A 17,783-nucleotide genomic window follows, 5' to 3' on the forward strand; every position below is an offset into this window, starting at 1 on the left:
TTCTGGAGTGAACTATGGCATTAGAAACCAAGATATGAACCCTAGTCCCTGTTAATTTACTGTGTGACCATTTTTACCACTGTATTTTCTGGGTGGTGAAATTGACAGAGATAATGTGTAGGGTGCTTGGAAGTATTACAGAATTATTCAGAATGATGGCAAGCCATATTATCGTCATCTGTTATTTCTAAACCAGAGCATGGCTTTATTCAGAGAGACGGATGCCAGCATATCTGCCACGTCCATCTACAACCATGCGATATCACTAGGAGGCAGGCAGAACTCCCCTCCCAGTCAAAAGGGTGGAGGTGGCACATCCAGTAACATGTGTTTTGACTTGCTGAATGCCATGACTAACATGCCAAATTGTTGGATGACAACTTATATACAATGACAGAAAATACTTTTATATGAAAGGATGGGTCAGTGCATTAGTTCTTGCTTCTTCTTGGGTAAGTGTTAGAAAAACTTGGTTTAGCGTTCCTGTTCTTGCTGTTGTACATATAGGCAAGATTTAAGAATTCACTCATCCAAAGTTGTCACTTCCTTGAGTTCCTGCAGTTCACATTATATCTGATGAAATATTTTGAAGTGAAATTTAAAATTCCAATGGCGTGACAACACACATTTAATAATTTAAAAGACATGCAGAAAATTCCCAAGCTGGGGGATGTTTGCTCAAATTAGATCAGCAAAATCTATATCATACCAAACAGCCAGAAGAGCAGTGCTTACTTGGTTGAGGGTGGGAGGTAGACCGTAACTCTCTTCCAGTTTTGGAATCTTTCTGAAGTGTAGATGGAGCTCTCAGTGTAGTGCTGACAGCCGATGGTTGGAGGGACGCACTCCTCTCTCACCAGGTGCCAGTCTCTCCCGTTGTTTAAAGAATACTGCAGGTGAATGCTATGGGAATTACTATATGGCTTGCTGCAACCCATGCTCAGCTCAAATTGCAAGAAAGTGGAGGCTGATACATGGAAGTCCCAAGTCTCAGCATAACGAGGTTTTCCTAAGAAAAGAGAACACACACACAAAAAAGAAAAAGTATATCTTATGCATAAGCTTTCAGTACTGTCATTCAAATTTGTTATCTGTATTTTCACCTTTTTTTCAGCCTTCTCTTCCCTGCAGATTACTATATACTTGAATTTGTGTATACCTCCCATCTTGTAAAGACTTGACCCATACATAAAATACATTTATAAAACAGGTGGATAGAAATGTAGCGATATTTGGTGACACATACCAATGTCTTCACTGAACATCAGAGCTGTATCCATAGACAGGCAGTCGATGTCTACTTGACCTCCTTGTATTCTGTACCAGCTTGCTTGTAAATCAACAGTTCCATCAAATTTATCCTGGAAGCCAGTCTGAGAGCTGTCATTCATCCCTATAAGGACATCATCCAAAGCCCACTGAGCTGAATGTTTCCCTATAAAAAGCAGAATGGGCAGGTTAGTGGGGTCCCTGTTAGTTATTTTTCATGCCCACATCCTGTGTTCACCCAGTGAGCAGTGCTCAGTCACGTAGATTGAGCACTGTTAAACAAGACTAAAACATTGCTCAAGGATGAACGTGGACTCTAGAGTATGTTTCCATTTCAGATAAACACAAGTATTTCCCTCGTCATTTCTCAGGCTTCAGTGCCTTCATCATCATACGCTCTCCCTGTGTTTGAATGAGATGCTCCCTGAGCCCCAAGATTGGAGATTTTCATTTTATGAGTCACAACCTTCCTGTCACTCCCCACAGCTAAATCAGAAAGGCCTCTGTCTAGTTCCCAAAGTATATTTTGTATGGAAGAGGACAGCACACAAAGGAAAATGCTGAAGGCTCTTGATATAGATGTGATTCACTGAAGTGCTGTCCTTCCTGGAAACCTCTTCTCTTGCTCGCCAGCCTAGAGGCATCTCAGTTCACCATCTTCTCCAGTCCTTCATTTCAGTTCACCTTCCTATTGGCATGTTGAAATGCCATCTTACTGTACAATCACTGTCATATTCTCACAGGAGAAGAAGGAAAGTCTTGACAATAAATCAGGAGCTCGCAGTGATGTGCCAGGACTTTTGTCTTGCCACCATGAGGAACCTGGGTCATGGCTGATAGGGCCACTCTGCACTGAGTTATGGCAGACAGAGGACAGTCTACTAAGGAGCTAATATCTGTAATGAGAAGTGGTTGTCACCTATGGGTGCTGCTATGGAAGATGGTATTTCAACCTCCAGTCATAAACTCTCCCTCATACTAGGAGCCACAGGACTGCCATCGGGTGGTCTTAGAGTAACCGCTCTTGGCAGGGACAGATGTCCTCCAGGTGCACCCAGAGCCAGCAGCCATGAGCAGGAGACAGGTAGAGAGCAACAGGTCTGACATTGCACCACTCACCAGGGCAAACGATTGTGGCAGAACGATGGTCTGTGGTGCACCAGTTGCTGCTCACAATTTTTCCCCAATGAACTGGTTTCCTAACCAAATCACATCCCTCTTGCCTTGCCTGCTCTCTTGCCTAGTGAGGACGATTAACTCCAGCACATACATTGTAAGAAAATGTACGAATAAAAAAACCAGCCATCAAAATGATAAATGGTATCCAAGAAGCTGCATACCATAATTACCTGAATGTAAGCTGTGTGCTTTTCTCCCCAGGGAATTGCTGTTAAAATATACTTTGCTATATGTCTGAATATCACCTTATATTTCCTGAAGGGATCCAGGAGCTGCTGCCTTGCACAAAGGTGAAACAATCAGGACACTTTTAATAGTGGTAATGTGCCCCTGTGCAAGGCGGGAGGTCTCACAGCAGCTGTAGGTATCAGTCAGCACCAGGGTTTTACTTTCAGCTGAGGATGTGGGAAGTGGCTGAGTGAGCTTTGGAGGTGCAGCAGAAGGCAGGGGAGCAGGGTGCCGGGACACCAGAAATGACAGGGGTCAGAGGCCCTGTTTTGGAGTGTGGAGATATTAAAATAGTGAGATGGGTGCCACCTGGTAGGCAGATTCCAGGCCAAGTTATGTCTTCTCTTTGAAAACAGAGAAAAAAATTATATAAAATGTGTAAGACATTTTTCCAGGTCACTCTATACTAAGGTAAATCCTCTAATCTTATTTAGGCTTTTCTCTGTAATATTTTTTCCCCTCCTCTCTGTTATCTCTCAGCATCTTTGGTTTAAACTTAGCTCTTAAGCAATTTTACTCTTAAGCCCACTATGTTTCTTGGTGCTATAAAAGTAAATCACGTCTGTAGTGTGACAGAGAAAAGCCTAAATATGCTCTAGCAGCACCCAAACTGTTGACCATAGTGTACTTTTGGTAAGCTGCGGTTCCTGCAGAACATGGTCACGCTGAGAAGCATTGACATGTAGGTTGTGTAAAGCTGCTTAATGAATTTTTAGGACAGCGATGCTTACCATGTTGTGGCTGCCACCAGCGGAAAGCAGTGGCGGGGGTTTTGGCATCCCGAGGTAAGTCTATCGAAACAACCTGGGGTTCCAGGTATGACATGAAGTCCAGTTCTCGTAGCAAATGCCAGGTGATCCCGTTGTCATTTGTGTATTGAACGACAAGCCCTGTATTTAGAATTAAGGAAGGAAGTTAGTCTGACTGTACAGAGCAAAGTGGGGCAAGTCTTCAGTCTGTACTCAGGAGTTGCCAACCCCTGTCCAGTGCACATTGCTTTTGGCATCTCCTGGACAAAGTCGTACTGCAAAGGTGATGTGGCCTCACCAGCTGCCACACATTATAGTGCTCATGTTCACCAAACTCAAAGGATCAAATCTTTTGCAACCTCAGTGAAACTAATGATTGTACCACAGAAACCATAGGAATAACATGACTTTCTTAATGTAGTCAGTATTTATTTCATGTTGGGTATCCTTGCAACTTGTGTGGGACACTAAGTTGTAATTCTGATAGCTGGGCTACCGATATGGGTAGTTCACAATGCTTATGCTGCCTATGCAAGCTCACAGCATCCTTAGAAGTTAATTATTGTAATATTTAGATAATTTAAAATAGTCTTTATATCTTACACATAGTATGTCAAATACCCTGACATAGCAGAATTGTGAAGTCACTTATGAGCTCATCACAAGGGATAATAAAAGAAAGAAGCACTTCTTATGTATATTTCTTCTTGTAGAACTCTTTTATACTGGAGTATGTTCGAAGAGAATGGATTTTCCTGTGTCTTATACTGGTGCAAATGAGAAGTGAACCAAACCCTCAGTGTAATCTGTGCTGAAAGATGGCAGTTCTGTGTCAGTATCAATGTAAAAGCCATACATCAGGAAACAGCCCCTTGATATTAAATGACTTATACTGAGAGAAAAATGAAGTTTTCTTATCTACTAGATGTCTGATCTGTCTTCAGGCAACTAGACAACTTTACATGGGGAATCTGCTCCCAAAACTCTGCTGATCCTTCCCAAACACAAATATCATCCCCCCACCCCAATAACCCTAAGCATGTGGGTAAAATAAGAGAGTAGACAGCTGGGAGAGATGAATTTCTTTAGACTAAATATATTTTCAGCTGCAACTTTATAATTTTGCATTTCAGGTAAATCATGCATGAGCTTGGGTTGGAAGGCAATCTTTTGTTAGACCCACTGGTGCAGTTGAGAACCTGAACAAGTTTTCAGGCACACAACTCTACTTCAGGTCAGAAGTGGAGGTTGCCCACTTTATCCTGAACTTGAATTCCATTCCTTTTATTTCAGACGTGAAGAAAGTCCTCTGTAGCTGTAAATTTACCTGTTTTCCAACACTATCAAGTAGTCTAATAAAGGCTATTACATCTCTTGTAAATGTTGTCTTAAACCATCACAGCTACAACAAATTTACTCCTATTGGTGGATCACCATTAGGTTTAGTGGAAATAAGTATATATACAAATGCATAATAAAAGTAAATAGTTTTCTGCACCATTTATGAAAACTGAAGAGGCAATCAATTTATGTTAAAAATAAAACAATCTTTTTGATTTTGTAAAGGCAGTAAAAGGCAAATCCACTTTAGAAGACTCAAAATACAAAAAGCTTATTATAAGGAAAAGAGACTTTACCTTCATTCCTGGCTCTTGGTCTGTTGCAGGAGTTACCAATAGCCTTGCTTCCAATTTGTACATAAAATTGAACTAACCTGTTAAAAAAATCAGGGTAGAGGAGAAGTGTAATTATCTTCTGATAGCACAAGATCAGTCAGGATAACTCTCCTCTTTTAACTAATGTGGCATTTTCAGTTAGGTCATTATTCCATGCTTATTGATTAGGTAATGTTCCCAGTGACATCAAGCATTGCCATAGTAAACAGTGGAGGACTCAAGACAGAAGAAAGTGATGTGGTTTATTGATCCTGTGCCTAATAAATCTATCATTGGACTGAGTAGCAGATTTTAGCAGTTCCTTCTTCCATACAAAGATGCAAAAACACCAAAGCAGGCCAATGTGCTCCTTACATCAGATCTTACCTTGACCTCTTGTAACTGGAAATTGGTTTAAGCTCTAAAATACAACATTAGAGTTTTAGTAAAATTATTATATCCTCACTAAATCACCAATCTCTTTTTTGTCCTTAAATTCTTGATATAAACAATTTTCAGTGAAAAGAGCTCATGGGACATTTTGTGAAGTAGACCCTTTGATATTGAACCTATGCATTTTGTTTTCATTGAACATCCTCTTGTTCTCACATCATGAGAAGGGGGAAAAAAATGTTCTTGATCTGCCTTTCTTGCAACCTTCCCTGTAGTTGGTGCTTTTATCACTTCCCTACCTTCCCTTCCTCCTTTCCACGGTAAACCATGGCAACTTTTTCATCTGTCTCTCTGAATGAAAGGTTTTCCATGTCCTTGATTTTTCCCATAACCATTTTCTGCAACCCTTCTAAAGCCGCAACATCGCTTTGAGACAGTGTTGCTGGCTTTATTGACAGAACTTTGGCTAAGCCTGGAACATTTCTATCTAGCTATGTTTAATAATTATCCTATCCTTGTGCTCCAAAATGTTGTCACTTTTTTCCCCAATCTACAGTGATCCCCTGGCAGCCTTGCTGAACTGATATTTTAAATTGTGACTTTGTGGTATCAGAGTAGTTTATATTTCCTCTTAGATATGTGCTATGGTGCTATATAACAGCAATTTGTTTTAATTAATGTCCTGCTGCTCACTCACCAAATTTCACTGCATGTCTTCAACATTTGTCTCAGTCTTACCTGGTCGTAACTAATGCAAAGTGCATTGAGGTGACTGAGAATGCCATTGCCCACTCATTTACGCTTTCTTCACAGGTTTTCTGCATTGCACACCTGAAACAGTGCCTGAACACAGCAGGGAACCTGGACTTGTCCCCATGCCGAGCTTTTGCATGCCGAAAGTCAGTGATGCCATTCTCCTTGTTTCCTAGCCAGTTTTTGACTTAGAATGATGCCTGTCTGTTGTGTTATGACTATTGGAATACTTGCTGATATGATGTTTTTGGGAAGCAACTGCTTGTCCTTTGTGCTGGGAGTGTCCTCACAGAGCATATATGGAGAGATTGCCAGAGTCATTGCCAAGCAGAGGTTTTGGAGGAAAATAGAATACAAATCTAAAGGAAACCAGGCTTCATTAATTCTACTGCTTATAGATAACTTCTTTATTTTAAATACTAATTTTCAAGGTGAAAATTCAAGGTCTCTGTGTGAAGAAAAAAGGCTTGATTTGCCACTCAGATAAGTCCCCACAAGAATAACTCTTTTCACTTCAGGGGATTTGGTCATAATTTGTAGTGACATCAGTAAAATCACAGACAAGCCACAGGACTACAGCCAGAGACAGTATAATGTGGCTAGGACTCCAATTTCCCTCATCCAGCACTACATACACCTTGTCATGATCCTCTTCTGATTCTAAAACCAACCGCACTCCAGTTCTCTTATTGAAATTGGTACCTCCTATGTGAGATATTATGTATATCCATAGGGACTAAGACAAGCCAGAATATACTCATCTGTCTCATCTATAATATAACCCCATAGATAGCTCAACAACAGGCAGGATGACAGTATGACACTATTTAGCCAGGTAGGTCCTATTGTTTGCTGCAGCTCTGTTGTCTGAGACAGTGTTCAGGCAATAAAACACTAGACAATGGTCTCAGAGGTGAAAGAATTTACAATTCTATGATGAAATTCTCTTTTATGATTGCCAAATGTAAAAAGCAGAAACAAAAGACCAAAAACCCCCACTTTTCTGCAGAAGGGTGAATCAGCCCATCTGATCTGTAAGTGTTTGACCCAGAACAGCTCTCTGGGATGGTTGCACAGTCATTAGCAACAGAGTCTGGAATGCAGACCAGAGCCAAGTCAGCTAACAAGCCAGATGTCACCGCTTGGAAAAAAATATATATGTTCTGTGGTTTTTATCTAGCTGCCAGGTAGGCACTGTGTGCAAATGCTCTCACTGAACAGATAGTGAAGATTGTCATAAGGGACAGGCCATCCAAATGGGAGGCAGTAGCTCATCAGTAAGCAAAATGCATCCAGGTATTGTATAGTCAGCCAGGAGGATGGAAATAGTGCTGGTGAAATTGTGACTTTCGTGCATTGGGCCATGCAAAAGTGAAGGGATGGAGAGACTCCAGGGGGGTTTTGTGTCCAGTTCTCAGCTCCCCAGACAGGGAACTACTGGAGAGAGTCCAGCGGAAGGCTACAAAGATGATGAGGGGACTGGAGCATCTCTCTGATGAGGAAAGGCTGAGAGAGCTGGATCTGTTTAGCCTGGAGAAGAGAAGACTGAGAGGGGATCTCATCAATGCTTATAAATATCTAAAGGGGGGATGTCAAGAGGAAGGGGCCAGACTCTTTTCAGTGGTGCCCAGTGACAGGACAAGGGGCAATGGGCACAAACTGGAACACAGGAAGCTCCATCTGCATATGAGGAAAAACAGTTTTACTGTGAGGGTGACCGAGCACTGGGACAGGCTGCCCAGAGAGGTTGTGGAGTCTCCTTCTCTGGAGATATTCAAAACCCGCCTGGATGCCATCCTGTGCAACCTGCTCTAGGTGATCCTGCTCTAGCAGGAGGGTTGGACTAGATGATCTCCAGAGGTCCCTTCCAACCCCTACCATGCTGTGATTCTGTGATTCTGAAGTGTAGGGCAACAAATGGTCTGGGTGAAATGAATTTTGACACCTACAGCTCTCTTAGTGCTATGGGACATTCTCCTAACGTCTGTGAAAAAAGTGTGGTCAATCCTATAAAAGAATAAGGAGATAATAGGACAAATGAAGCTAAGATTATATGATAGCACTTAATGTATATGCTAAACATCAAGTGCTTGTTTACAATCATTGGCTTCAGGGAGCAAGCTTTAGTTTTAAATGCTTTTAGCATGAAACCTGAGTTTGGCAGTGCCCTGTTGGGCTGCTCCCTGAGCAGCACCATACACCTCAGGCTGGCAAATCTTAATCCCTTTGGAGCAGAGTGAACTGGGAGCACCAAGCCCCAGTGGAGCCCACTCCTCTGGGAAGAGAAGGGTGAAGAGGAAAAGGGTCTTTGTACTTCTTACAAAAAAGAACAAAAATTCTTTACATTCTTTACATAAAATTTACACTTTACATAAAAAGGTGTAACTGAAGCAAGATGATAGGGAATATGCATAGGCAGATCTATGGGAATTCAGAATGAAAATAAAACTTTAATGTCTTGCAATATTTTTCAATTTTTTGCTCTTCCATGCCTGATTTAATGAAACAAGATCTTAAAAGGTCTGAGAAAACACTATTAACCTGAAAAATAAGAAGCTTTACAATCTACTGAAGGAGTTTCAGCCTTCCTATTCACAACCCTCAATCCATATATCTAACTGTATGTCTTTAAAGGCATATTTTCCTGCTATTTACTCAGTCACCAAAACCCTCCAACCAAAAACCTCACGCACAAAGAAAAGATAACTGTGCAGGGGCTAAGATGACCCCTAATAAGATAACCGAATTCTATGCAAAGCGTTACTGAATGCAAAAAGTAATACCAAAACAGGAAAAAGTGCCTCCCTCTAATCTCTGCTTTCAAGTGACATTAATTTTAGCTCCAATAATGGAAAAAATTTATAGGCTGAGGAATTATTTTCTTTTTAGGGTATGGGTCTTTCAGTTAACCCTTCACACTCTCACAAAATTTGTCTGCCTTTGCTACTAGGAAAAAAGACCCTGTTAAAGTTACAGATGGTCTCAAACATTAAAGTGGGATGCACCTGTTCTAAGCAAGGTGTCTGAAGGCTGGATGCCTAAGTCTTACATGATCAACCCAGATTCCCTTATGACTAATGACAACAATACATGCTTCTAGAAGACAAAGCACTGGACTTAGCTAACCCTATTTTAGGATGAGTTGCATTACTCTTTTGAAGTACATATTTCTTTCCTTTGAACATAAAAGCAGCCTGGGGTAATTGCTGTAGCCTAAGGAGTCCATGTTCTGCTCAAGCTGCATGAGATGGATCCTACCATTGAGGACACGTGTGGCTGAAGAAACTGAAAAATCAATACTAGTCCCATTTGTGTTTGAGGTGACCGGTGCTTTTGTTCTGTCTAGCAAACAGCCCAAGGATGTGGCATCAAGCTTGACTTTTTCAAGAAAGTTAAGCTTCTCACTGTGATACTTATAAAAAATTCAATGCTGGTTTATTTTGGCAAAATGATCAGTTGCAGCAGGAGAGCAGCTCAGATAGTGAGCACATGCTCAGAAGAGGGATCTTCGTTGCTCTTATCAGGTGCCCCTCTGGCCATTTACATTCTTGGTGCAGTTTTGAGACATCAGATGACCATGTTCTTATACAAAATGGAAATAGTGATAGATTAAAAAAGTTAAGAAAGAGCATTGCTCAGTATTTTAAAACTTCTTTTTTTTTTTAAATAGTTCAAACTCTATAAAAATGGAAAGCTATAAATATGAATATCTGGCATTAAAAGTGCTTTCACAGTAATCTTAAAGAAAATCCTTTTCTTTTATAAAAAGATTTCTCTAGGAAAGAAGGAATAACTCAGAAAAACACATTTGAACATACACTTCTTGATGCTGCGGTTACTTCCAATATTATGCTTCACAGGATTACTAACTCGAGATTTAAAAGGATGGTGGAACAGAAAAGAAGTGTTCAGATTTTCCCAGAGTTCCAGTGCAAATATGTACTTGTCCAAAGCATATTTGTCAAACAGTTAATTAATTTAATTATTAAGTAATTTACATAATTATATAAATAATTTGCATATTGGTCAGAGGAGAATTTAACAGACTCACAGGGGACAGAGGAAAGTCAGGTGTTGCTGTGCTGCTCAGTGCCGGGGAGCAGCTAAGGATCTCCCCAAACCCGCAGCACCCATACTGCCCTAAGGAACACCGCTTGTCTGAGCTGGAGGGTAGTAGCAGCAATTTGTGGCCAATCTTTGCTGAATGATCCCACAAATTAAATAATGCAGCAAATCACGGCATTACTTACTCGTGGAGCACTATTTGTCAGGAGAAATATCTTTTATTAAGCTAACTGATATAATTGTAGTGAGGTCAAGGTTTCAGGTGCATAATCTCTCATGAGACTGGACAAAGCAGCAACAAACTCCAGGCTAAATAATGGTTAGAATTAACAGCCCTTTGTTTATCCTAATTACATTAATCAATTAGACAATTTGAGAGAAAAGGGGTAATTGCTATCAGTGGAGCACGATTCAGCGGTAACAGGGAGAGAGGTGAAGGCTTGTTAGCCTCTTGACTACACAGAAACAATTCACATTGCATTTTTATGCACTTCTGACAAGTGGACTAATTCACAACATCTGGCAAGCAAACAACAGCTCATTGCTACGCCATTGGCGTGCCTGCAGTTCAATGCAGTCAGTGGAAAGGGAGTTTTTCTATCCAGCTGTGGGCAGTCTTAGCTTTTGTGCAGTCTCAAGACCACATCTTCTGCCTGTCCTTCTAGAAAACAATGCAAACCATCTTCTCAGAAGGACAAACAGCTTGTATTTTCTATGCTGCTATTCCATTCCATTTCTAACCCAAATTTTCCCTCTCAAGAAAAGGAAGTAGTACACCAGAATGAACAAAAAAGTAATTTCTCTGGCTTTAAGATTTCTTACACAAATTGTGATTACCAGAAAAACATTTCACACCTTCTTACATCTACACTTGTAACAGTGGAGAGGAGACAACACGAATACAGACAATTGTGAGAAGCAGCGCTGACAATTGACCTGATATTTGTGGTGTCCAGGGGAACAGTCCTCGCCTCCCTTTTGCCAGGTCCATTGAAGTACAGAGATTTTCCATCGCTGAGCACGCCACAGCCTGTCCCAACCTGACCTCCCGTTATTTTGTACCAGAGAGGGCTTAGCTTCCTCTCAAACCTGTCGAACATCTCACTGTGATTAGGCACATTAGACACACAGGTTCCATGTGATGCTTCAAGGAAAAAGAAAAAAAGGGAAATGCTTTGGTGAAACTGTGCTGAACAGAGTAAAGGTCAGATACAGTACATTAGCAGATGGTTTTGTTGCATCCCGTTTGAGGAAGTAGCAGGCTTTTCTAAGAAAATGCCTTGATGACAGGATTATACCTTTTGAAACCGTCTTTATAAATTTTCGTAGGCAGAATAAGCCTTCTTCCTCTAAGTTCTAAGATGGCTTATTTCACTAGGTGAAAACCAGTCCTGCTTTATGTTGATAAGACATTTTATGTAAACAGAAAAATATTATCCTTTTATTTAAACAAATTGAACAAAAGATGTTAGCTTATTGCTTTGTTGGTATAGAGGGTTGGAGAGAGTGCAACGTGCAACTGGTTGTGTCAATCATTTTTTTTTTTTAATTGGATTTGGATATTTTTTGTTTTTTGTATTTCAGCATAAAAGCCCCTGAAACCACAAGTGAGCAGAATTTTCCACAGAAGGGCCTGTCAGAACATATGTTCCCTCCTGGTCCCATGCCATCTGATGGCCAAGGGACTAAAAACCAACAGCAATTCTTTTGAAGATGATCCAAAGGCTTTTAAGCAGACTTTTCAGTTTATAATATTTTATTTTGTTTTCTCTTTTATTGCTAGTCCCTTTCCATTCATACAGATGGTGATGTTCAAAGATTGTGGTTGCCAGAAACATCACCGGTGTCCGCTGCCTTCAGCTGCTCTGTTTTCCCTGTGCTGAATTCTATTTAACAAAATGCAAAGATTCTTTCTGGAAGCCCATAAAATTTATGTTATCATATATTTTTCCAGATTATTGGAGAGGAAAAACAAGATGCTAGATTTACAGCTTTAATTCAGCCTGTGCTTACTGCAATCCCACCTGAAAAGGGTTGTCTTACCTGTGTAGCCCAGGTCACAGAAGCAGACCCCTGAGACACAGTCCCCGTGACCATTGCAGTAGTTGGGGCAAGGCTCAGAAATGTAAACGCCATCTAAGCCGAAAGGAGGCACGCTCTTGTGGGAGCTGCTCTCCTGGATCCAGCGGAATCGAGTCTTACTGTAGAGAAACAATGATGAAAGGTACAATATTACTATTCCCAGCTTCAATACCTACTGCATATTTTATGTGCTTTTTGTTTAAGATAAAAAGGAGCTTCTCCTAAATTAGCCATTTGCAAATAAGATGCAAATGGATGCCTAGAAAATATTTCTGACATCCTACATTTTGTGCAACTTTACTTACGGATATTTTTTCCAGATTTTTTTTTTTAATGTATTTTGACTTGTCTGACACATATCCCCCAGTGTGACGCAAAGAACACATACATGGTTTTAACAGCAAGATTGAATGATTAGGTGTGATTTTGAAGATGTCTTTCACTACTCAGTTCAACACGAATTGCTAATTACATTTTAAAATCCCAGAACTCCATTTCTTATGGTACTTAATGAAAAAAATGCAGTAATGGCAGTGATGCAGAGTTTATTACAGAATCATATAATTTTGAGCAAAAATCCTTCAAGTAAATTGGATAGAAGAGAAATCATCCACTTTATAAAAATAACGGCAAATAACGTGTCCTACAGGACAAGTGGACAGAAATACAAAGTTTTTATTCTTGGATGATAACATGGAAAACAGTGATCTAATCCTTATCTTGTATAACTGAAACTGCTCTGGGGACTTTGGTGAGCCTACACTAGGTTACTTCAGCTGACCCATGGCATAAGAAATTTGTGCATGAAAAAATATTTTGGTTTTTAACTTTGAGCTGAATCATTTTATAGGAGCTCCAGAGGGGGGGAACCAATTTAAAATCTCATTGTCCATCCAACAGATTAACTAAGATCCTCTTTGTAATAAACCTATTGCTTTTTTTCTGCTATGCACTGGTATTTGGTAGGTAGGTGATCATGGTGCTAGTGCTTTGTGCCACCTGATGAAACAGGATGCTCTCCAGATAACCAATGAACCATGATTTCCAAAGTGACCCACAAGGCCGAGACCATCATTGTACTCGCAATACTTACATTTTTAATGTATTAGCATGAGCTTCTTATTCCTGATCACATTACTGAACATAATGCCGAACAGATTGCTGCTATTGATTCTGCACTGCTTGTTTTGGGTAAATCAAATCAGCTGATGTCAGATCTGTGCAATTTGGCACCTGCTTTTATTGGCTAATTACTGAAGAAAAGACAAACTTGTTACACTACACGCTGCTATTTCAGCTCCTTGCGGCAAAGGCACCAGCTCCTCTGCTACACAATATGCCACATACTCAAAATCTGTGCTGGGACTGGAGGATGCGGGGCCCAGAGCAGGAGGATGGAGCCAAAACCCAGAGGCAGCACTAGAGCGGCTGCCTGGGGGCAGAGAGGCAGGAGGCAGCGGGGGGGATGGCAAGGGCCTCGGGGGGACGGCTGCCGGCTGCCAGCTGTGCTGGCAGCACTTGGTGCAGGCAGCAAATCAGACCAGGGCGGTTTACTGACAGTGTAAGAAAGCTAGCAGGGGGAGTGAGAAACTTCTGCGAAGTCCAAGTAAGATTGAAAAAAGCTTCCTGATTTCAAGGCTTATTTGCATCTCCCACTGTCTGATGTTTTCTCATCTGTATTAACCTGATGCTGAGGTCACCCTCGCAGATAAGCACACCTGTCATTCCTCCCTCCTTTGGCTTCAGCTGTCCTGGCCACCTTCAATGACAAGGCACATTACGCAGCAGCTGAAATACCCTTCTAAGGTTTCTTTGCCTGGTGATAACTGTTTGTAAAATTAATCCTGTTGAAATGGCTTACTTGATTCAAGTGACTTATCACTCTCTTGCTGATGCCTCTGACCTAACTGATAGGTGTAAAGACAGACAGAACCATGATGAAGAGATTGATGTCAAATTAAAATGATCTGGGTTCTTTGTTGGTTTGTAATTTAATTTTATAGACTATTCTGACACTTCTAAATGGAAAGCTTCTCCCTATTTTGGAGAGTGCAATATATTTTTCCTAGATCTACCACATTTTAATACTGTTTTTATTCACAGCTTGCAACTTTTTCTTAATATAACATCAAAGAGGAGGCATCTAATTTCACAGGTACCAGTGGCATCCCTGGCTTACAACGACAGTACCTGGCTGCAAGTGACCTGGGGATAACAATAGTAATTCTTGTCCAGTCCTCAAAGTCTCCTGTGTGATACACGGTTGGCTCGCTCAGCTCCCGGGAGCTTCCCTCGCATCCTTTTGTGCCTGGAGATGCAGGGTAGCAGCCTTCCTTCACAAGTGACCAGAAAAGCCCAGCATCATGTGAGTACTGAAGCAGAACGGGAGCAGAGCTGCTGTACTGGTTGGTGCAACCAATGTTCAGCTGCAAAAAAGCAGAGCAACAGATATGAGCTGAAGAAACCTGTACTGTTATTGGTATTTATTGGCTGCAAACCACCTTTGACTTTTTGGTTTGGGAGGCTTAGTGCTCTGAACACTTGCTTTGAACCCTGCTGGCAAACAGTGTCTGGTGCTTGGAGACTGTTTCCTACATGTATACGATATTACTCAGTAAAAATTCCCATTATCCCTTCATCAAGGTTGATGGATGCAGCACACCAAAATGTACAAAGAACTTTTCAAGGGTCCTGGTGCATAGCAGGTCACAAACAGCAAACTGTGCCCAGGCACCTTCATGCTGTGAAGGACTGGGAAGAGCTGTATCCTCTGAGATCCATCCCATCTGCAGTCCACCCAATGTGCCCAGAGGATCAGCCTGATTCCCAGGTCCCCACTGCTCTGAACCGTGAGCCTTGACCACAGCCTAGTCATTGTCCTTGCCGGAATGATGTCTGGGAGATGGCGCTGCAGTTTGGGCCCCCAGAATAGAGCAAAATTGGATGAAATGGAAAAATGCTTATTAAAATGTGAAATGAGAATGTAACCAACACAAAAATCAACTGCTGATTTGAAGTTTTCAGCTTCATTTTTCAAGCTATCAGAGAAATATTAGTTTTCATTATTTTATTGTGGAAATTCTACTTGAGCTGTAGAATGTAAAATGTAAAACAAAATCATTCATATAAAATGAAACAATTTTGACAAATTACTATCTCTGAGTTTATCAATGCAAAATTATTCCAGGCAGCTATTTAAAATGGAAATGTCACAAACTCAGGAAAGCATTTAACCATATGTTTAAAATTAAAGCATGCAAATAGGCCTAACACATTTATGTGCAGGGCAGTTTAAAAGCTTTCCAAAGAAAAGAGGAGTATAAATTCAGGCCTTAAATAGTAGACTTTATAAAGAAGAACTCATTGTTCTCTGATACATGTTGTTTACATTTTGTATATTACATTACATTGCCAAGGGTTTCAGAGATGGAAGGTGTAGGAAATATTTTTAAGTATTGTTTTTTTAGACTAAACCATTTTTGAACTGCTGTTGATCATCAAACCTACAGAAAGGAGACTTAGTCACTCAAGTGGAGGAAAGTGGTCAAGAGGCAAGTAGCATCTTTTCCAGGCTAAATGGTATTTATATATTGAAGTATTTTGGGGGTTTAGACAATTTAAGGTCTAAAACTACACACAATACTCACTCAGAAATTGTACTGCAATCCCTCAGTTTGTATAGCATTTCATCAGCATAACTTTTAGATAAAATGAGATTATTTTACAAATCCCATTATTTCTAACTAACTTTCTTATTTATAGAACTGTGGGAATTATATTTGAAAAGCTGCCTGTAAACATCTGATCTCTTTAATAATTCCACTTGTAAATTATTCAGTGTCTGTATCCACCAATTATGTAAGGACCATGTATTTGTGGTGAGCTCATTAAAATTGCATTGCAACCAACCTCCAGAATTCACCAATGGGATTTCATTATAAACTCAATAAAATTTTGATTAGGGTTCAGAAACAAGAGCTTGTCAAAGCAAATACACTTTCTTTGGAGCCCATATTCTGATGTATTGTCAGACCACTGAAATTTTTGTAAGAACTTTAAAGAAGAGAATGCTAATTGCAGCCTATATTCATTGACACAATAAAAGTAAATTATATGAAAAACCCACACTGAAGTACAGAGCAGCTTGTAAGTCCTTAAATAGTTTAAAATACAAAAAATGTACGCAAACCACACTGGAGCTTTTGTAGTCATGGAGCCTCAGATGAGATAAATCCTTTTTCCCTTGACAGTGCAGTAGCATTTCCTAGTACTGACTCCAATATAATGACAGTCACTTCAACCCACTTCTGAAACATGTTGAAGAATAACAAGCTTTGAAACTTCTCCAGAGGGGTAAAAAAGCTCTCCTGCATCAAGGTTTTGGTTATGCTTTTAGAAAGCAGCATGATATTTTATGCTGTATGAATTTGTACTTGTGCTCTTCACATCTTTTTACGCGGTGGTATAATTTATCACCTTGTTTTGAACTGTGGCCCCCGTGACACCTTGCAAGTATTGACTAAAGGCAGTTTTACTGATATTCTGCAGGGAATTATGTTTAAGGAATACCTTAAACTGCAGGACGTATCCAGGCTTCAGAGTTAAATCTCGAGTCACTGCAAACCGGTCTCCATCTGATTTACCAAAGAGCATGGCTGAGGGGGTGGCAGAGCAGAAACTTTCATTTTTGGTCATCCCTTCATTGGCCAACATTAACCATACACTCAGCTGGTTCATAGGGTAATCAAATGCTGGCTTTTCATAAAAGTTCTGTTAGAAATGAAAAGAAAAGCAACAAGTACTACTACCTTGTAGGGTGACTTCACAATAATTTCCAAATGATAAATTTTCAAATGTTGCCATTTGCATTGTCTCTAATTTTCCAAAAATTGTAATTTCTAAAATTTCTGTCTTGACTTTTTGAGGACATACATAATTGCATCCTCTATCGCAAAGATTAGGAGTCTGATGGTTTTATAAGAGCCAGGTTACAAAGAGACACAGCTGCAAACAATACAGCTGTTTCTTTAAATACATCCAATATTTTCAAAGAAAATTATATTCAGAGAAAAGTCTACTAACAGAGAGGATGGTTCCTGTTTCGTGGGGAACAGCCCGCTCCTACCTGTGGTAAAGTGGGATTAACAACAGGAATAACGTGCTTCTGCTTTTCTGACAAAATGATGATGTCATCAATGGCCCACTGATCATATCCTTCCCCTGAAAACACAGGCTGCCACCAGCGAAACCTGGTGCAAGGTGTCTTGGCTGCAGCCGGCAGCTCCAGATAGACAAACCTGAAGAACAGAAATTCAGAAGGACCTTAGGGAACGCAGTTTGTAGAGAAATGGGAGAAATGCCACTGGACAGGGAAAAGAGGCAGGAAAGCTAGTATCTATCTTACATGTAG

The 17,783-nt window shown here is 40.4% G+C and overlaps 1 protein-coding gene across 1 annotated transcript in view; it reads right to left on the reverse strand.

The window, feature by feature from the left end:
• RELN (reelin) overlaps positions 1–17,783 on the reverse strand; it is a 296,695-nt gene that overhangs the window by 54,433 nt on the left and 224,479 nt on the right. Inside the window, exons 26-34 of the mRNA XM_054839620.1 lie at positions 17,499–17,670; positions 16,943–17,143; positions 14,564–14,799; positions 12,335–12,492; positions 11,228–11,435; positions 5,063–5,139; positions 3,408–3,566; positions 1,247–1,435; positions 736–1,009 (exon numbers count right to left, since the gene is read on the reverse strand). Of these exons, the coding sequence (XP_054695595.1) occupies positions 736–1,009; positions 1,247–1,435; positions 3,408–3,566; positions 5,063–5,139; positions 11,228–11,435; positions 12,335–12,492; positions 14,564–14,799; positions 16,943–17,143; positions 17,499–17,670 (1,674 nt within the window). The remainder of the gene's footprint in view (positions 1–735; positions 1,010–1,246; positions 1,436–3,407; positions 3,567–5,062; positions 5,140–11,227; positions 11,436–12,334; positions 12,493–14,563; positions 14,800–16,942; positions 17,144–17,498; positions 17,671–17,783) is intronic.

Source organism: Grus americana, chromosome 1 (genome assembly GCF_028858705.1).
Source record: "Grus americana isolate bGruAme1 chromosome 1, bGruAme1.mat, whole genome shotgun sequence".
NCBI classification, from domain to species: domain Eukaryota; kingdom Metazoa; phylum Chordata; class Aves; order Gruiformes; family Gruidae; genus Grus; species Grus americana.